We start from the raw sequence: 21848 nt of genomic DNA on the forward strand, positions 1-21848 counted from the left end.
ACTGGACACAACACTCCAGATGTGGCCTCACCAGTGCAGAACAGAGGCAAATACAGGCATACCTCGTTTTATTGCGCTTCGCTCTATTGCGCTTCGCAGATATTGCGTTTTTTACAAATTGAAGGTTTGTGGCAACCTTCATTGTTGTCTTATTTTAAGAAATTGCCACAGCCACCCCAACCTTCAGCAACCACCACCCTGATCAGTCAGCAGCCATCAACATCGAGGCAAGACCCTCCACCAGCAAAAAGATTACGACTCGCTGAAGGCTCAGATGATGGTTAGCATTTTTTAGCAATAAAGTATTTTTTAATTAAGGTATGTACATTGTTTTTTTAGACATAATGCTATTGCACACTTAATAGACTACAGTATAGTGTAAACATAACTTTTATATGCACTGGGAAACCAAAAAATTCATGTGACTCGCTTTATTGCGATATTCGCTTTATTGCGGTGGTCTGGAACCGAACCTGCAATATCTCCGAGGTATGCCTGTATTAATCATCCCTAGGCTAGTTAACATTTGGAAACAAAGGAAGAAGGCACTTTTGCACTGGCCAAATTGGTGGTTACATTGCTAAGTAACAGTAGCTCTAAGGCCACACACTAAAGATACTGGTGACCAAGCTGGCTCCTGTGTACAAACTCATTTATCCTTTCCAGTCCCTTTCGACTAAAAAAATGGTTAAGCATCAAGTTAATCAGTCATTAATCAGGCTAAAAAGGAAACCAAACAAAAGCCAACAGCCTCTATGCACTGACTGCTGTGCTTGCTTTGGCTGAATCATCTCAACTGGGCACATTAAAAGTGCTCTCTGTTGTATCACTTTAGCATCTGGGGACTTACTCAGTAAAGAGATACAGAGCAGGAGAACAATGTTTCAGTTCTTTTGCCAGAGCTGTTTCGCTTTGTTCCCCTGCCAACAAGGGAAAATGTTTATGATATTTAGGTGGAGCACTTCCTCTGAAGAGATAACTTTCCTTGCCACAAGAGCCACCCACTGAGCAGGATACTGGAAGAAAGCCATGCCCCTCCTATGCTCTGGAGGAAGGGGTGAGCACAAGGGATTAGGAATCTAACCCACCTAGAGGATGAGATGATGTTATGGTTCATTCCCATGGGAGAGCGTGAATGCTGTAACCTCAAACTATGGGTTGAAAAACATTTTTATAGGTCTTCAAAAGACAAACTGTAGGACAGATCCACAGTGAACTCTTGCTTCCCTTGGCCAGTGTATATTTTCATGATCTGATCTAAAGTTTTCACTCTTTTTCAGTGCACTCACAACGGGTTGCACATGGTAATCTGGCACTGATGACCAGCTGTCTGATTTGTACTGTGAGTGTGCAAGCACAAACCCGGCCGTGAGAGGTAAGAATGACTGGCTGGAAACCTGGAATTATGACAAAGGTGTGAAGCTCTAACAGCAGAAATTGCAGCACTTTTTCAGTTTCAGTATGTAGCACCAGCTTTTACTTTTTAATTTTCAGTTCTTATGATCTGAGTAATGGCTTTTCCTTCTGTGGCTTTTGCAAAGTCCTTTCAAAAAGAAATTTTGCACAAAAAGGTAGGAGTTTCCAATCTGACTATGTGGGAAAAGGTCATTGTTATCTCATGGACTATTCACCCTTCTGTTGGCAATCACATGAACTTCACTTTACTTTCCACTTGTGATTATGCATCTTTCCCAGGGGTAAAGTGTCTGTGGGGAAAAGGTATCCAGTGGAGTTCCAGCAAAGTACAATTGTGAATTAAGTAGTGCATCAGATTTCCACCTTCTGATCCGGCTGTGTACACAAATCACACTGATGTTGAAGCATGAGTATAAAACGTACGCTATAAAACCCAACCATTATGAATCATATACTAGAATTTGTTTCACTGATTAGGCCAGTCTAATTTCTGCTATTGACAGGGTTTAAAACAAACTGCAGCAAAAAGTGACTTGCTTGAATAAAAATAGAGAAACGTTCAGCTGTACTGAGGAAGCTGAAAAATGAAAGTTAAAAAGCAGGCTATGATATATCTTGAAAGATGGGGCGTATCTCTCTGTCTTCCCAGTCAGGGAAGGGACAATTTTCACAGCCTTCTTTATGAATGCTGATGGGCCCGCACATGCATGCATCAGAGAAATAATCTGTTATGCACAAATCTACGAAGGAGCTGCTTTATGGTAGAAGTTGATTGTTGTGCAGTGAAACCTTCACCAAAAAACACATCCAAAGGGCAAGTCCCTGTCTTAAATGAACCCTTTTAAAGTATCGCTAAGGTTTCCAGTACAATTTAGTCTGACCTTTAGTTAAAGGCCCACCTCTACTAGACAACTGACTTTTAGTGCTTGGGTGGCTGCTTAAGACAGATTTCACTGTATAGCAATTTTAAAATCTAATTTTCTAACCTTAATATATTTTTCCATTGGTGTCAAAGGTCGGATCTGTAAATGTTCTGGAAGTTCAATCTTAGGTTTAGAGGGTTCTTTCTTTTCATTTTTGATCAACTAAAATAGAATATCAACATTATAAAAAAAATGGACACTTCAGCCAAAGAAATGTTTTAATCTCCGATACCCATACCTGTGGTTTCTAAGCACCCTGTTCTAGGCAACCGGATACAGGACTATTTATTGTATAGCTTTGGAAGTTGTTCTAATGGACTTCTCAGCCTCATTTAATTCTGAATTCAGGAGCAGGGGCTGAATCTTTCTGAGTGCCTCCAACTCTCACCCCGAAGTCCAGAAGTCCTGGAAATGTGACTTATATGATAGCAAACTGAATAATCATAATAGTGCCAAATATCTGTATTATTCATTTACAGGAATCAGAACTCACGGTGGAAGTGACATCTTTTATTAGACCAACTAGATTTTTGCCAAAAAAATTCTTTACTTAATTAAAGAATTTTTTTGGCAAAAATCTAGTTGGTCTAATAAAAGGTACCACCTCTACCATAAGTTCTGATTTCTTTTGCCTCTAGACCAATATGGCTACAACCTGGATACCTTATTCATTTATGGTAATTTCTTTATGGCATAAGACTTAATGATGGTAATAATTTATAATGGACTTGTAATGACTAGATCTCTGAGCCTGACAGGAGGGTTGGTAAGCAAATTCCGTCCTTGTTTGTAAAGCAGAGATACTTGGGTCCAGTGGGCCAGAGTTTTCCAAGGTACTTGGCTGTCTACTGGAACTTTCAAAAGTCCCAAAGGTTAGGTGCATAAGTCTAACTGAAATCAATGGTAAGGTTACCACTGAAATCAGTGGTAGCATTGCTCCTGTTGTTCAACAGCAGGACAGCATGGCCTCTATATATTTCACATCTAAAATGCAATTATCACCGAGACTGGATAGCCCCTTTCCAAGTATTTTAGCAAGTTGCAAATTTCCATACTGAAAATTTAATTAGCTAAAATCTTTTTTCCCTCCACTTTTAAACTACCATATGGACGGACAAAGGGGAAATATTCTGTCAACATGCATCTAATTCTTGCTAACACTCCTGGGAGTCGTATGCATTCTAATATGTAGAGCATATAAATTACAACTTGTCATTTTATTCCGAAAGCAGCTCTGAAAAAAAAATGTTAAATCACCTTAGAAGAACTTCATTTACTAACTTGGAGCCCTACATGTAGGAGTGTTATAAGCACTCTTCAACACTTTTGTGCTCCAATCATTTTGCCTGGTAGAGATGACCAAAGTTGCCTGTCTAGGATACATATTGCTAAGCTTTCAATAATAATGGCTCTGCACTGGAGCAGCTTAACTAAAAGCTGTACCTAACTATTCTGGGTAAACTATGCAAGTCAAATTTGTACAGGTACTATATAGAATTCAGTGTTACCTCCTCAGGAGATGTCGCTAAAAACCCCCATATGTTGGCCCATTTCCTCGCAGCCTCTTGTTCCTTGTGAACGTAGCTTTTCCTGGAACGAACAGAAAAATGACTGAAAAGACCTTCAGTGCTTGCATTCAAGTAACAAACTAAAGTCACAAAATGAACTAGTCTGCTGGAAAAATTATAAACTGCAAAAGGGTAGGCCTCTCCCTCAGAGCAGCAAGCTCATTTCTATGTTAGTACATTAAGGCTGAAGAGGCCTGGGGAAAATATTTTCTGTTTTGATGGAAATGAAGCAGTAATTCTGAATATACTCCTTCCCAACTATGTTTATATTTAGAGTTCAGGATTGGATGGCATTGCGTTTGCTATGACACACCTCTAGAAATAATTCAGACTCCAAAATCAATTAAATGGCTGATTTTGTTAAATAGCAGTTAGTAATCAGTAATGAAAACAGCTAATGAAAACAGACCTGCTTCATGCTTTCTTATGATGAGGTTAACTGAAAATACTTGCATTGAGAATCGGAGTTAGTGATTCTCAACCAGGGCTGCTTTGAGAACCTGTCAAGGGTGCCCTGGGATGTTAGCTCTCATAGGTGTGCACACATGGTCCACACGACAAACTGGCAGAGATTTCCAGTAGGAATCTGATGAGTTGTGAGCTGCTTGCAAGAGAAGAACTGCTCCAGGATTTTTCGGCAGTCAAAAACCAAGTGAAGGCTGAGAGCCAGCATTTCCCAAGGGATGCCTTGAGCCTACCAAGGGATGTCGTGTCTCGAGTTGACGGAAGTTGAGAACAGCTGATCTAACGTGACACAGAAATACAAAGAGCAATAGTGTGGGGAAAACTATGTCCCAGGGAAAGTGACTGGAAGATTTAAAACTGTGGTGAGTAAGGCTAGAAGCTCATACTTTTTTTCCTCACGTGTGTATTATTACATAACACAATGCTTTATTACATGAACTATTTCCTTTCTTGCTATTTTCTTTCTTTCTCATCTCTGTTTCTCCCACCTTAGGAGAGAGACTTTCCTTGCTGTTCCCTTCTGGTCTTGAGGCTCCACTTGTCTTCCCTGATAAAAAGAAGGGTGCCCAGGAGGGTGCCAAGGTGGGGGACGGGCGAGGAAGGGAACCTGGTGGCAGACCAGCTTCATTTCTCCCCGGCTCAGGGTTTCTGATGCCACTCCTACGTGCCCGCCTTGTTCCTGGCAGGCCCTTTTGTGTCTGAGGGATCTCGCCGCTGCTGAAGTGGAGTCTGAGCAGGCGCGGGGACCGCTGTGGAGCGGGGCCCAGTAGTCCCCCAGCTCTGACACCCCAAAGGCCCTGGATGAGCCGGCTCTGGAGGCTATTACCAGATCTGATCTTGCTCCACAGGGCTGCGCTGCTGGGTTGGGCTGGAGCCTTTTTGTGCCATCCCTCACCCTCCACCTCCACCTCCACCTCCTCTGTGCCCCCCGCGGCCGCGCCGGGGCTACAGCAGCTGCTCTGGGTCCGAGCCAGCCAGACCCCGCCTGGGCGTTCCTAGGCAACGGCCGCATGACAAAGGCCTGGGCGGAGCCTCAGTGCCTCACGGGGCATCAGGCAAATGCGGGAGGGCCCGGGGGAAGGGGTGCAGCGAAGGCTGGTCAGAGAGAGGCCTGTCCCTTCTGTGCTGCCCTGGGTCTCTTCTCAACCCTCCAGTTAGCAAGACCTCGACTCCCAGCTCCAAGGAAGAGACCCCTCTTGAGCTGAGAGAGAAAAAGGGAGTTATCCTCATCCTTCAGTCCTGCTTGTTTCTGGTCAACCCCCCGCTCCTCCCTGAGGAAATCTAGTCTCTCTGACCGCACTAGCCCGTGCCCTTCAGACAAGCAGCTAATTGTCCCCCATATTCCTTGACTCTCTGCTGCCTCCCAAGCAAGTGAAGAGCCTCTCTCATGTGATGCGGCTGGGATTTCTGAGGAAAAAAGCAGGAAAAAACATCTTCCCCTAACAAAATGTGCTCAAATCAACGGGATGGAAGGTTGACGTTTTGCCCAAGGCCTTCACGAGCTTTATCGTATCGGGAAGGAGTGCTGCGGCAAACTCAGCGTTGGGTTGACTCTAATCAGCTGCTTTTTTAATAGAAAGCAAAAAGCAGAAACCTCTCCATGCTCTTATCTCTGAAGAGTCCACTGAAACCTAAGCAAGGCACCTGGACAACGGCGAAGACCCTTCCGAGAACGACATGGTGGTTTTATTCTGTTGCATGAACAGATTTTTTCCACTAACGCTCTTCTTTCATCCTGGTAGGAATCAACTTGCTAGTGTGTCCAAGGTCCAGAAACCAAGTTAATCCCACTTGCTGTTTCCTGTTTTCTTGAATTTTTAATTTTACCCCTCTGCTCTTCCTAGAGTCTCCTGGTATTTACTAAAATGATTTTCCTTTTGGTAGCTTCAACAGGAAATATGCAGGCCTTCTGACACACGCCATGACTTTCTAATTTTTTTTTGGTAGATGTTATTCATCACAGACTGCACACTAATAGTGGAAGGCTTGACAAAGAAAGGACTCAACATACTTTATGGTTATATGTGGGAACCCAAAAAAATATTTACAGCTTGTAAAAAGTTCACTGTGTTCCAGTATATTAATATTTTTGGCCCTCCATCAACTTCTCAGTAGTTTTTCTTCTTGCAGTTGCTTTTATAAAACAGCTCAACAACAAGTGAAACCAACTAGCTCTTTCCAGTTATGGTTTTAAAGAGTTTTTTCCCTATTTTTTCTGACAACTATTTTGTGTAAAGAACTGTTAATAGCTAATGCAGCTTTTTCACACTAGGAGACAATTATTGCCCTTGCTATAAAATGAATGCAGTGAAGTTTTGAATTAAATTTACCATTAAGGGACAGCATATTGAAATGTTTAGCTCATAGCCTTTTTTCATTTCCTAGAGCTAAGATTCAAAAGGCCCTAAATACTTGAATGCCAAAAGACTGTAAACACTTTCAGTAGTAATTTTAAATGTACAAAAGGTCTTCCATTTGTTTAACAGAAAATCCCCCCAAAACTAACACCCTACTCCTAAAATACCAAATAATACTGCTCTTCTGGGTTTTTAACTGCAAACAACAGTTTACTACAGAATATTCCACTTGCAGTTAGGTGCTTTAATCTACACTGGGTCTAATTATCAATTACACCGGCAATTAAATCAGCTGAATCGCCAATCACGCTTAAAAAAATGTACTCATTGTCACATGTTTTCAGATATGAAAATACAGATGCAAAGTAAAGCATGACTACTTATCTGTTATAGCTACATGTAAGAAATACTATTTTATCATTCTAAAACAAGCTGAAAAAGAGGCTGAAATGAAGTGGAATTTGAATACATGAACAGATACATTGAAAAATTTACCCATTAACAAAATCACACGTGTGATTCAGGGGAATAATGACCAAAGGTTTTTACTTGCTATTGAAGTTTTTACCTTAGGTTTTATTTTTTCATAGAAAAATGAGTAATGGGCTTTAAATTGTTATTTATCACAAGGGCACTGATAGCCATGGAAAAAACCCAAAACATATTTTACCAGAAGCAGCAGTGTGTTCCTTTGACCCAGCTTTGCAGCGTTTATAGATTGGGTGGTTCAGTGGGGCTTTTCGGTGCTTTTATCCAAAGCTGATTCAATCAGCTATCACATAAACGTGCCAAAAATGCCCCATTAAAGCACCTGATCTACACAGATGCTGGGCAAACCAGGTCCAACTAATGTGATGCCTCCTCTGGGCATGAGCTGGGCTTGGCGTGGGAGTGCATGCTTAAAGTGCTGGGTTTTTTCCCCGTGTGTAAGCATCTATACATGTCCATTGTCCAACTCCAAAATGTAGATCTTCAAAAACTGCTCTCACCTAGGTACAGGCACTCAATCTTTTTAACATACAGTTCTATAAATGCTTACCGTCATACTTTTGGGCATGCCCCAAAACACCAAAATCCTAGCAGTGTTATTGAACTGCTAGATACTTAGTTTATGACTGAACCCGGTCATGATCTCCTCTAGCTACCACGTGTGCATTGTGTGGCCTGCTAGGTGTTATCAACTCCTACAAAATACATGAGTGGAACAGGGGCCAGTTCTGGCTCACTCCTTTACGCCAGCAGCTGCATGGTTAGAGCTCTTGCCCAGCCCAGCCCAGGGGAGACCTGGGTTTAATCCTCGCTTTTATCTGGGGTTTGCCCTGCTGGAGTGGGGGGTGGGGGGGGTGGGCTCCACCCACAGCCCCCTCCAACTCAAGCCAGGCAAACCCCCAGCCGGCAGCTTACTCCCCTTCTCTCCCCCACTCCCTTCCTGCTGACAGCCCAGAGGCAGGGCTGGGCTGTATCAGCCCAGCCTCAATCACAGAACAAATTAACTTTAGGGAACGCAAGTTCCCTAAGGTGCTGTGAAGTGAAGCGCTGTCATCTGATACCTGATTTGATGAGGGTTAATTTGTCATGTCTGTGTGTCATGGCATAGCTGTAGAGTGCTTTCAGGGGACCAATAGTGTGAAAAACAGCGCCATATGAAACTGTTTCACCTAGCACTAGGTAAGGGAGCTGCCAGGCAATATGTTCATTCTGAGGACTCTTTCAGCCCTTGGCAGATGCAGGATTGAAGCAGTATAAAGCTGGTTTAGAGACAATCCACCCCCGTGATAATTAATGCCAAAACTGCATTTGTTTCATGACACACTATGCTACCTCACATATATGATGTGAACAAAATCCTGAAAATGAAAATATATGGCACCTCACTGGTCAAGGAGATTCAGAAGAAAGGAAGCATTTGTCTATAGGAAAAAACCTTGAATTGTGTATTTAAATCACACTTTTGAAATCTGAAAGCCTGTTATTCTATAAATGTGTTTTCTTCAAAGAGCTGGGACATACATATAATTCTTTCTGAATACAGCTAATAACGATTTAGAGGTGCTGCATTTTTATATTTGAAGGGCAATATTTAAAACTCATGTCTGCACAGGCACCCAAGAAAGTGGCTTTATTTTCAGATATCAGTCAGCCAGGATCAACTGTAGTTGCTCAAAAATTTGAGAAATCAATCCACTTGTCTTGCCCCCCAAGTTCATGTTTAAGTATCTACTTTTTGGGTGAATGTGATTGCAATTGCAATTTACCCCTGTCAGTTCTGTCCCTGGTACTCTGATATTATTTGTGACAGCAACAGTGTGGTAGCCTAATAGAAGACCCAGTAAGCATAACTTCAGCTGGTTGCATTAATATTTCCACATTGTTGTTTCAAATGTAGGCAGCATAAGTGGTAGAATACTGTGTTATGATCACTATGATTTTCTTTTAAGTAAACAAATTCCATTTGACTCTATAGACAGTGGCGCCACTCCAAGCAAGTGCTGCTGAAGTCTATCATGTAAAACACAAGTTAATTAAAACTCCTGACTATCCATTTAACAATGGACCCCAATTGCATCGTTGGAACCATTATCGTTGATGTTAACACTTGGCACTGTCACCATCTGAATGTGACTGTAATGATTCTATTGGCTTTCGAACACGTTCTCAATGACTTACTGTTCTTTTTCTGTCTGTAAAATGACACTGACAGCAGCAGCCTTGCTTCCATGCTGCAAAAGACTGAATAATTGCTAATTGAATTTGGACATTTTTCAATAACTTTTCCAGTTTCCTTTGAGGTTTCAGAGGTCCCAGAATCATCCATGATTCTGTCCAAACTATACAACTGCCTGAGGTACCCCAGTCCTTCTCCCTAAATAAATATGCACATATATTCTAGCTGGCAGCAAGGCAGAATGTCCACACATGGCACCCCAAAGAACATAATTTCTGCCAGCAGCTTAACCAGCAGCCTATAAGGCTAGTGCCAATTTGGATTGTGTATCACGTGAGAGCATTGCTCTTGATACATAACTGCTATCTCTGAACGAGCCCCCGCTACAAAGAGGGAGCCTTGTTTGGGTAGGGAATTACTTTTAGATGACTATATACAAGGCTTACCAGAACTTTACCTTTGCATATACTTAAGTAGCTAGGCATAAATGCATGAAATAAAGGTATAGTGAGAAGAGATAATGTTGAATGTCTTGGATTATATGGGTTGAAATAAAAGGCTTAGTGCTCCTTCAGAGTATTATTTTTGTATGGCTCACATGCTGCATGTTTCAAACCAGGAAAGAGTCGCCTTTTTGCTATTTTTTTTGTTTGAAAGGCAGGGGGTCTAGGACATTTTAATAGCTTTCATATTCTGCTCTCCAAATATATTATTGCAGCACAATAGTTTCTTTGCATGAGAATTGCTTAAATGATTCAAAATGGCTTGAAAAATATATTTCAAGTTTTAATTTTATGCACAGAACATTAATGAGCAGTGCCCCTTAGAGACTTGCTGTCAGTTTAACATATTCACAATAATCTCAACACAGATGTTATTCCATCTAAATCCTTTTAAAGGGAAGAAACTAGTAATTTTTCCTTGGAGGATGTCAGAAAATATATTATTGTTGAAATTACATTTTGATCCCCAAATGCTATGTAAAATATCATTACTAGGAAGAATAAGTAGCACATTGTTTCTGAAGTAATATGCGTGTGAAACTTTTTGTGAGCTTCCTGTAAATTTGAAAACAGGGGATCTTCATTTCGACTCATGCTATTTTGTTTCTCTGGAGATTGATCGCAGGCATCAGTGTCTAATTGTATTCTAATAGGAGAGAATATTTGTTATTAGCATTAGATTTTCCTATATACAAATAGCAACTGTAGCATGATGAAATTATCATTGGCTCTACTGAGATGCATCTCAGTGTGCATGTTTTGAGCAGCTAAATTACACATACTTGGTAGTTAAAAAGAGATACACAGAATTACTAACCTTTTGTTGAAACACATTAATGACGTCTCTTTTGAAAGGGATGAACAAATATATTTCAGATCTGTTTTAAACCTGCTATGTATTAGTGATTCCTTTCCACTCAAATCACCTGCATTATTCTTTTCTTGCTCTTAGCACACTGGTTTTTCAAAATATCCTAATTTTTAATTAGCAGGACACTGTACTGGTGTAATCAGCAGGATTTAATAGTTAAGTTTAATCAATAATGTTGTGAAAGGAATAAGGATGCTACTTTGCTTTATGAGACTGGACCAGGTTCTCCATTATTTCTGAAGGCTTAATATTGGTGGAGATTTTATTTTGCTAATTCAGATAATATACGTGTTAACAAATGGTGACCTACAGTGAAGAGGCTTAATTTAACTTGGAGCATGTGACCCTGAAACAGCAGTGTTGGAGCATGTGCCATAATCTTAAGCATGTGCCATAATCTGAAACAGCAGTGTTAGGTGTCTGGTAGATTTCACAAACTGTTCTGATCTATACCCTTGTCTGATTTCAGGATGCTCTCAAAAGCTCTCAAATATACTGATTTTAGATTGTGTATATGGGAAGATTTTTGTTTCATGGTTGAAGTCAGTTTTTATTAGCCCGGATACAGCTAATAGTGCCTGATGATTTCATTGGGTGGGGGAGCTAGTTATCCTTTGTGGAAGCATATTTATTTTACTGGGGGCAATAATTTTGTTGAGAAATGACTACCCCTCTTTGCTGCTGAGAAGGCAAAACTACTGTTAATTTTAGGATATAAGAATAAAACAGTTGAAAAAATATGTGAGTAAATGCATATAAATGGCTCAGGTAACATTATCCAAAGAAGGATGATCTGAAACAGAATGCATTTTTATTTCTAATTTAAAAATTAAGCCAGAATCCTACTTAGTCAAATGTAAAGATACTTCAAATAATTCTATCACAAGATTCTTCAGACCTCTAATAATTTTTATTATTATTTGAACAAGTACATGTGATATTTTGACATAGATTTAAATATTTAAAGAAATTTGTTCTAGATACAGAAATAAAAACATTATTTTGCATTTTTAAAGCATGTCATGGACAAAAATTTCCCACTGTTGTATGAGGTTGTCTTAAGTGTTCATTAGTGACCTCTGGGATACATATCTCATGTTTCATGCACAGTAAATTATAGGGCCTGGTAGATTTGTTGTTACTGGTTATGCCATCTGATCTCTTTGTTTACATGATTTTTTAAAGCAAGTAATTGGAGAGACTTGAAAGTAGTAAAAGAATAAATGATATACCTATGACGCATGGAGGCCTAGTGAATATTTCTAATCACATTTGCAGGTGCTTGTTTCTGAGGAAAACTACAGAAAAATGGTAGGTTTTACTGTATTTACTCACATATACGACACTCTAAATATAAGACAAGCCCCCATAATATAAGACACCCTGAATATAGGACAAGCCCCCAGGTTTTTAAGACCTGGCTAGACAAAGCCTTGACTGGGATGTTATAGTTGGCGATAGTCCTGCTTTGAGCAGGGGGTTGGACTAGATGACCTCCTGAGGTCCCTTCCAACTCTAATTTTCTATGATTCTATGATAATTAGATTCGATATATGGAACATTTATAAATTTGTTATAATTTTCCAGGTATAGAATCTGTTATTGGAGGTTTGCCTTGAATTTTTGCTCCTCCCACTGCTATAGCAAAGAAAATAAATCTGATGGATCAGGTAGACCCCTTGCCCTCTCCCCCTGCCCCAACTTCTTCCCCCAGCAGCCCATTCCCTCCTCTCCTTCCTGTCTGGCTCTGCTCTCCCTGAGCACATGGAAGTGAGGGTTAAATTTGAAAACCCCTTGAAATAAAGATACTCGCAGTAATTTACATAAAGTTACTACAGATACACATAGACTTAGTTCATGCAGAATTGATACATTTTTTCTGTTTTGGAACTGCTGTAATCTTTAGCACAGGTACTCCATTAACACACTTTTAAGCAGCACTTTTATATCTACTTGTGTATAATACAAACTTTTTTCTATTAATCTTTTCTGTGTTCCAGGTCAAATCAGCCAAATCAGTTCCAAATCATATCAATTGAGCAGAACTTCCAAAAATTATATTGATTGAGCAGGCAGAATTCAATCATTCTAAACACCACATATGGCACTACAACTGGTGAGCATCCTCCATCCCAGACTCTCACCCTGGGACTTCAGATACTTCCAAATCCATTGGCAGGCATCCTATGAGCAGGGCCAATCCCGGAGGTCTTGGGATGCAGATGCCCCCACTTGATCTTAGCCCACAAGAGGCCACAGACTATGCATGATATAGATGGTTGCAAATGGGAAAGAAAGGCGCACCTTAGATGTGGAGGTGAAGAGGAAGTTGAAATGTATACAGCGTGGTGGCTCACCAAGACTGGAAAAAGAGTTGGCACTGAGGGGGACTGCATACAGTGGGTATTACCATATATCTTATCAGATGGACAGCACTAACTTATCTTTGGCACAGGATCTTTCAAGACTCTCCCCCCCAGTGGGGAAACAGACAGAGACAGTGAAGAGGATGTTGAGGCAACTGGGTCAGAAGACAGAGATGAGGACAGCAGCAGCGGGTCCTCCAGAGGAAGTGACAGTGAATGAACTGAGTTTTAAACTCTGTATTCGGGGACAGGACTAAGGGACAGGGGGTCTGAGGGTGATGGTGCCTTGCAGACACGTGCACAGGAGCGCCATTCCATGGGTGTGTATATTGTAACAGGTGCACGGGTTTTCCTCTGATAGGTTAAAGAGGTAATGAACAGTGACTAGAAGGTGTATACATATGTCGCAGGGCACTTGCGCACCCTGCTCCTAGTGAGAGTTAAGAACTTAAGGGGGAAGGAGTGTAGCAGACACTAGGGTGCCTGCTACTGATATTGGTGAGAGGGCTTAGCTGCCAATCAACAGGACAACGCAGCTGGCGGTTGCTAGGGCAGCTGATTGGGTCAGCTGACCGCCAGGGGCTGGGCCTGGCCCATATAAACAGAAGAGGCTGAGGACAGAGCAGTTCCCCTCTGACAGCCAAAGGAGTAACACCTCTGCTGTAGAGCTGAGCCGAGCAAGGCAGAGTAAACCAGCCTGGTTGCCCTACTGCCTGATAGTCTGGAGAATGGGGTGGAGTGGAGAGGACCCCGATGGAGATAAGGAGTAGCCAGGGCAGCGTGGAGTGTGTGTTGTAGCCAGTTGGCTCATGGCTTGTGTTTGTTTAGGTAAGACCAGCCGGACGGCTTATTTGTGTTGTAGCCGGGCAGCTTATGGTTTTATGTTTCTTGGTTGTTATTGTTACACCGGAGGACTGGGTGAGGCTGTAGGGGTGCGAGGAGGCCTCATGGGAACTCCCCAGTAGTTTGGGGGTTCCTGGTGCCCAGTAGGGGCACTACAAGTGGTGCCAGTGAGGGCACAGCAATTGGTGCCACAGCTGGTGCGGCGGGAGAGCGCCGGAGAGGCGCGGTGTGTGGGGTTGAGACCCCAGCCCGTGAGGTCGGTATTCAGCCCAGTAGGGCAAAGGACCCCGAGAAGGGTCAAGGGGCCAGGCATGGCTACGGGCCACCTGAGCCCCGGCGTGAGAAGCACGTATTGGGACAGGCCCAGAGAGGCCGACGGGCGTGAGAAGCGCGGGACAAGCCCCAGAGAGAGCGAGGGTGCGAGAAGCGCGGGACAAGCCCCCGAGAGGGCGACAAGCGCAGGAAGTGTGAGTGAAGCCCCAGTGAGGGCAGGACCGTGAGAAGCCCAAGCAGGACATACGACCCAGAAGAAGGGTCAGGGGGCCAGGCATGGCTACAGGCCACCTGAGCCCCAACAGCGGGAAGTGCAGGCGACGAAACCCCAGTGGGGATAACATACTGCGAGAAGCGCGGGCGACGAAACCCCAGAGTGGGTAGCATACTGCGAGAAGCGCGGGCGACAAAACCCCAGTGGGGTAACATACTGCGAGAAGCGCGGGCGACGAAACCCCGGTGGGGGTGAGAGCGTGTGAGCGCGGGGAGACAGGCCCAGTGGGGTGCTGCCTCTACATTAGAAGACCTAGGGAGGGTGAAGCTATTGAGAAGCCCAGCAGGGGCAAAGCTATTGAGAAGCCCAGCAGGGAAAAAGCTATTGGGGAGCCCAGCTGGGCAAACTTGGGGAGAAACCCAGTTGGGCGAGGGTATAGACAAGCCCAGACGAGTGGTGTGACAAGCTCGGGAGCGCCAGTAAGGGCGCTGGTTGCGTGACAAGCCCAGGGGCGTTAGCCAGGACGCTGGCTGAGTGGCAAAGCCAGGACGCCTACGGGAGGTGCCAGTTGCATGGCAAGCCCAGAGCGCCAGTCAGGGCGCGGACAGCAAACTGACCAGTGAACGTCTGGTACATCAGCGAGGCTTGGGGCGTGCTAAAGGGGAGGTTGGAGGCATGCGTAGCCCATAAGGCTGGGGTGCACGGGGACACTCCACAGAAGATATGGGCCAGTATGAACATAGCACCGTGTCATAGAGGACAGTAAGGTAGCCTCCCTTAAATATATATATAAAACAGCAAGACGTGGCAGGCGAGACTGAGGGTGCTCAACAGTTAACTTGGCATGGTAGGGGGCGCTAGGGAGATCACAGCCGCTCCTAGGGCCCGCTCCATGACAACATATACAACCTTTGTATATATCTATATAGATATAGATCAATAGATATAGATCTATCTATCTATCTATCTACATCTATATAGACATATATTTTTACAAAAAGAAAAGCTTCCCATTGGTCTCTTGTGGGCTAAGATCAAGTGTTGGGAGTTTCTGAAATCCCAGGGTGAGAGACTGGGACAGAGGATGCTTGCTGGTTGTAGCTCCATACATGGTGTTTAGAATGATGGAGTTCTGCCTACTTAATCAATATGGTTTTTGGAATGATTGAGTTCTGCTCAATCGATACGATTTGGAACTGATTTAGCTAATTTGACCTGGAACATGAAATATATTATATATAAAAAAGTGGCAGGTTCCCATCCATATGTCTGTCCAATATGCGCCTTGTATTTTATAATCATAGCCGATATTGGCTGCATAGAATCAGCTTTCATTGTTGGTTTCCATTAGTGAGCACATACTGCTTTTGGCAGCAGTTTAATGATAGTATATTTAATGAGGTTTCCTTGTATGGAATATAAGATGAGGGACTTTTTCCCCTAGAATGACTGGGGGGAAAAAAACCCTTGTCTTCATGTATTTGAATAAAAAGGATAGTTGCTTTCCCTAACTTTTTTCTATTATCTGACAAAGGTGATTTGCTGTGTTTCACAAACTTTAAGTCATAAGATCTCCTAATCTTCTTAACTGAATTACAGGATTTTAACATTTACATTACAACAGCTTTGTGACTGGCATAATGGTTAGCAAATTAATGAGTTTTGTGACCTGTTTTTCAAGTTGTTAGAAGTCCCTCTCACAACATTTGTTTTTTATTTTTTTTCTTCCGACAGATCCCAAACAGAAACAAGATACGTAATGTTGCAGAATCTCTGTGTCCACGCTAATGAACACCATGAAAAATGGTAAGTGTGGAGAGGAAATAAAAAATGTCTCGCTCTCTTGGCTGCTTTTATAAATAAAAAATCTCCCAGCATTCTCAGAAGCATGTTTCCTAATTAAGTTCTGTTTTAAGGGAACAGAGAATGTAGGTTTACATTGCTGCATAATAAAGAAGCAAAAAGGGTATAATAAAATTAAATAAAAAACAAAAAAGTGCAGGACAGAAAGCCCTTTAAGATGTTCTCATTTTCTAACATGAGATTTCTTCCTAAGAAACCAACTTCAAAATCATCAGCTAAACATGCTATATATTGAACATAATAGGAATGGAGTTGAGGATAAGCAAACTATAAATGGGAAAAGATTGACCAGATTAGCACCTAGAATTAGAAATATTTTTATATAAAATCCAGAAAAAAAAGGGATAAAACAACATCAGGAATTCTATAAACTTCCTTAAGGCTGGAGATGATTTGTTGCTTTATACCCTTCCTATACATATCCAAAGTAGGTAGATAAAATCAATGTACTTCAAGTGGAGGGACAACCAGATTGTTTCTGGGATCATTTTATCTTGTACTAAAAGCTTATTTTGCTTAAAACTCACAATGTCAGGCTCTTTGCTGTATTTTCACTCCACTGTAAAGCTGGAATGACTCTACTGATTTTACCAGGGACACTTCAGTGGCAGTGGTGGCAGCAGCTCTGGTGTTTTCTGCATCCTACAAATAAAGTCGGTATTATACTTATTTTGGGTCTTACCAGTGAAATTTAACCAAATGGAGCAAACCCTAATATGACCCATGTAACTCTCAAACACATCCCATAGGAAGGGAATACTTGCCCTTGAGCAGAGTGGGCTCAGGTCCATTCACCAGTTGCGTTCTATTTTGAACACGTAAGTGAGGTTTAGCCGTGAGCTATCCCTCCCTACAAAAGCAAATGTCAAACATGGGGAAATTAAATGATGTTTAATACCCTGGGTATGGGTCTTGCAATGAGAGGATTTTTTCACTCTGTGTAATTAAAGTGTGCTGCAATGTTGGCCAGGTTTTAAATGCGTTCTCAAATGGGCCTTTTGCATAGGGGCTGTGGGTGAGATGGGAGCGGTGGAGCTAAACTAGCCAATTAGTACATGCGTGCACAAATGAGTCTTTGTTACCTGCGCTCTGTGTTCTGCAGAAAGGCTCCTGTGTATTGGCTTTCTCATCACTTCATCACACTTACAGCAGATTTGCTTTCAAGAAGAAATGGTTCTGCCTTCATTCTTTGTTTGTTTTATCCATGTATAGTACAGGGATTCTTTCTGTCCTTTTACTATATATACATGGTAAAACAAAAATATACAATCCACATAATAGAAACACTAGATGCTTGTTAACACCATACTAAACCATGTCTCCACTTAGCATAAGTTGAAAAATAACTTCCTTAAATCCTCCCTTTAGTTTGTGAAATTTAAGTTCCGGCAGCAGGATACAGCTTGCACAGTTTGGTACAGGAAAGGAAGCAAAAACATTACTGGCAATATTACTGAGGGGGGATAACAGGAATAGCAAGCTCTTTCCTCTTGGAAAATACATATTTTTAAAATTTTTCTTTCTTTCTCATGTACTTTAAGGACCCGTGAATATGAAAAAATAGAAGTAGTATAACCTTAGAGGAAGATGTTTGTGCACAAGGGATAATACCTCTTTCACAAAACACTGAGCAGAGAAATGAAAAGTGCCTTTCAAACTACATATAACAGCCATGGACCATTCAATAAATATTGCCTTGTTTCTCCATTCTGCAAGGTGGCTTAGAGACGTTCACTGCCACAGAAGGCTTTTATGTTGTTGAAGCTCTAGCCCTGTCTATGATAACCTGTAGCAGGATGTACTGTAAAAGATGAGTGCATTCTTCTGTTATTCATGTTTTTTGTACTTTTAAGACAGGCCTCTGACCAGAGACTGGTATTTAGTTCCTCAAAGGAATGCAAAAAGGGAGAAATACAATCTCCTGCAATCTGGCTTTTATGATAGCTATGGCGGGTCATAAGGAGTTAAAAGATTTATCCTGTCATGCTTATGAAATCCAGTTATCCTAGACATGTATGCATGCATTTGAAGGTTCAGCGTTTAGACATATAGTCTGTACGTAGTGTTGCTGTAGTGAAGAATTGCTTTAATGAAGAACTATTGCACAATGCCTGTAGTAAGAATGTAGTACATAAGTAATTTTGCCATCAGTGTCTGGCAAATGTACGTTCCTGTTATTGGATTTAAGCTATTATTTTGCCTCTTTTCTTTTATTTTGCATGTTAAGTAATGGTTACTCTAACTAGCTGTCTCTAAAAGAAGCAATTCCAAATTTAGGAAAGGTTAACAGGTTTCAATTATTGCACTCAAGGTTACCTTCCTTTCACATTTCAGGCTGATTTGCTACTCCTTATATAAATTACCTCTTTAAATATAACCAGAGAGAGTCTACTTTCCTTACAGTATTGTGAGAATCTGTCATACAATGTGCTATGTGGAGTTACACATTATAAAAAGGTAAATGATGAACCGTCTTAGTGTGGTTATATATTATAATAGCTCTTATTACTATTAACCCATTAAGTTATACAACATGTAATTTAACACACACAAATAATCTAATTTAATGAATATCTCTTTCTTTAGTTGCATGTTAAATGGTACCCACTCAGGCAGGTTTTCACGTTAAAGTAACTGAAAAAAAAAATCCTTATAAGAACAGAAAGAAAGTTTACTCTTCCTCTTTATAGTGAAAACAAATGTGTTTTTCTGCAGAATCTGCCAAGCTTGTGTTTTAATGATTTAACAGATGGAGTTGGCACATGTGAACCTGGAAGATGCATCTGTCTGATTTTTCCAGTCTGAGGATTTTTTAACTGCATTAATAGCACAGACGATGGTAAAATATCACCTCCCCAGGCTGCTTTGCTCTCCTAACACATAATGTCTTTTAAGAAAAAGTGATAGAAGACTGGGGTGAGGAAAAGGCCAGAGAAATGAGAATTTAAAAAGTTTAATATTGTCTGTCTTCACTGCATTAGGCTTTAAAACCTCTCACTTTGATGCATGGAGGGGGTGGTGGGGGTGGGGAAAGGGTGTACATGTATATTGGAACTGAAATTCTACCCAGGCAGTCTTATCTGTGATCTCACAGCTCTGCTAATTACTTGCTCTAAATAAATAAACACCATTTAAATAAGAAGAGTAAGAAGAACCAGCCTTGTGGCTCTTCTATTTTAAAGTACTGCAATTTTAAATGGTGCAGGTACCAAATGATTGTTTTAGTACTATTTTTTTTTATTTTCATCTTACAAAGATTGAGACGTGCTAAACTTTAGACACCCGAGTGTGGTAGCATTCACACCAGCAGGACTACTCATACATGTAAAGGTAGGCAGCTGAGTCCGTGTTTGCAGGAGCATGGACTCAGTTTTAATATCATTATCTTAGGCCTAAAGGATTTCTGCCCTTTCTCAGCTAAATTTTGTATTGAGACTAATGGCAGGATTGCCTAGCTAAAGACTGTGGGAACTGACTGTTAAGACTATCTAGTTACCATTTTACATCACTTATGCTAAATAGAAGTCAGCTGACTGGCAATTCCAAGTCTGTGAACTATAAACAGTTTATTAATTTGAGGCTTTAAAATGTTCCTGGATTTCTGGGATATGCCATTGTAATGACCCCTGGTGTTCCAACAGCACTGAGAAAGTCCAGTTGAAATAAGGAGCCTACTGTTCTTTGGAGCTTGGACCACTGAATAAGAAAGTCTGTAGGACCTTTACAGGACCTTGCACTGTAAAAACTGGAGTTTTTGCAGCACAAGGTCAAATTGGGAACATCCACTCACTTAAGCAGTTGAACTGGTTTCAGTAAAACTACAAATAAGTGTTTGCTGGGGCAAGAAAGGGCTCCACGTTTTGTTCTTAAATAAAACGGTTGTGATAAAACGTTAGTCAAATTAATTTCCAATGGGCATATGCATTGGTTTCATGCTGATGTTACCAATGATACATCAAAATGGAAAAACTGCAATGAAAAACTGTCCCCTATGGATCACACACTCCATCTCTCTGTAAAATAAATTAAAACCTATCAAACTAACCTTTGTACTGGCTCCAGAAATATCACGATGTGTGCTTAACCCCATGACTTACCTTTTCCACAAGATGCAGCATGTGACATCCAATGCACTGTAAGCTCATTTTTCAGACAAATGTTTAAAATAGATTTAAAGATGTCTGCTTTCAGGCATGTCTGGATCAGTGAATCTGAGAGATTCTGCAGAGTGCAGCTGTCTTACCCTCTCGGCTTCTTTGCTTTTCAGTAGCAGACTACAATAGTCAAACTGATAGGCCACCTTCTCATCTCCTTGCTCAGTTCTGGTTAGAAGCAGTTGGTTTGCTTTCTATTAACACCAAACCCATAAGCCCTCACCTTTTATTTATTTATTTATGTATACGCTTTTGTTTCACTGAAATGAAAAAGAGTTTGCCCAAGTAAAATAAGAGAGAACCTAAGAGCCTGATTCATGGGTCAGTTGAAGAAAATGGTGGATTTTGGACTGGCCCATCCTTGGCTTATTAGATCCCTGTCCAATTTTCTTAAAAGTAAAGAATAAGACCCTACAAAAAGAAATAATTAATATTCTCTTGTTATTTTGGTAAACACCATGTACATATTTTTGGGCTATGTAGATAGTAAAGAATCAAAATAATTTGTATGGGTTGGACACTGTATTGCCATTTTGGTTATTTAAATTTAGTTTGTATGTGTAACGGTGATGTACCATGGGTCTCCAGCGCCTGGGGCCCAATGCTTGCATTGGTACCCCCCCCCATCCTTCTTGTAGCAATACTTAAAGTCACGTCACACAGTAAGAACTCTGAAGGGCCCAGGCCGGCACCTGGGGGCTCCCCTCCCACCCTTCCCATCGGTTTGCCACTCGTGTGTAAAAAGTATCCTTTTGGGAGTCTTTTGGAACAGTGATATATGTGCCTGGTCCCAAGCCTGCTGAAACATTGACTTCCTTGGGTTTGGAAGGCTCTCTGATTGCTAGAAGAAAGATCACAGCACTTTAAAATATCTTGTAATAAGTAGGGGAAATTTCAGTTGTCTGTTTTAGAATTAAGGTTCATAGATTCATAGCGGTTAGGATCGGAAGGGACCTCAGTAGGTCATCGAGTCTGACCCCCTGCCCTCGGCAGGAAAGAGTGCTGGGGCAGACGACCCCAGCTAGGCACTTGTCCAGTCTCCTCTTGAAGACCCCCAAAGTAGGGGAGAGCACCGCCTCTCTTAGAAGCCCATTCCAGATTCTGGCAACCCTTACCGAGAAGAAGTTCTTTCTAACGTCCAACCTAAACTTGCTCTCCATCAATTTGTGGCCATCGTTCTTGCAGTGATTCCATAGGTTCATACACATTGCCTGTATAATTTAACATGGCTATCTGCACTATTTAGTCACTGGCAGGTATTTAACTTTAAATCTTCTGCTTCCCAGAACCAAGCCTTTACCTAAGTGGAAGGCAAATTCCATAGATGGTTTCTATACTCTGATCTGTAGGCTGTCCTCTAGGAGCAA

At 41.5% G+C, this 21848-nt stretch overlaps 1 protein-coding gene across 1 annotated transcript in view; it reads right to left on the reverse strand.

Moving 5' to 3' along the window:
- Positions 1 to 5260, reverse strand: part of CUNH20orf85 (chromosome unknown C20orf85 homolog) — an 11837-nt gene extending 6577 nt beyond the window's left edge. Inside the window, exons 1-3 of the mRNA XM_019510268.1 lie at positions 5199 to 5260; positions 3848 to 3929; positions 2403 to 2501 (exon numbers count right to left, since the gene is read on the reverse strand). Coding sequence (XP_019365813.1) covers positions 2403 to 2501; positions 3848 to 3929; positions 5199 to 5260 — 243 coding nt within the window. The remainder of the gene's footprint in view (positions 1 to 2402; positions 2502 to 3847; positions 3930 to 5198) is intronic.
- Between the last annotated feature and the right edge of the window lie 16588 nt (positions 5261 to 21848).

Source organism: Gavialis gangeticus, unplaced genomic scaffold, assembly GCF_001723915.1.
Source record: "Gavialis gangeticus isolate Ggan-Ray unplaced genomic scaffold, GavGan_comp1, whole genome shotgun sequence".
In the NCBI taxonomy this organism is placed as follows: Eukaryota; Metazoa; Chordata; order Crocodylia; family Gavialidae; genus Gavialis; species Gavialis gangeticus.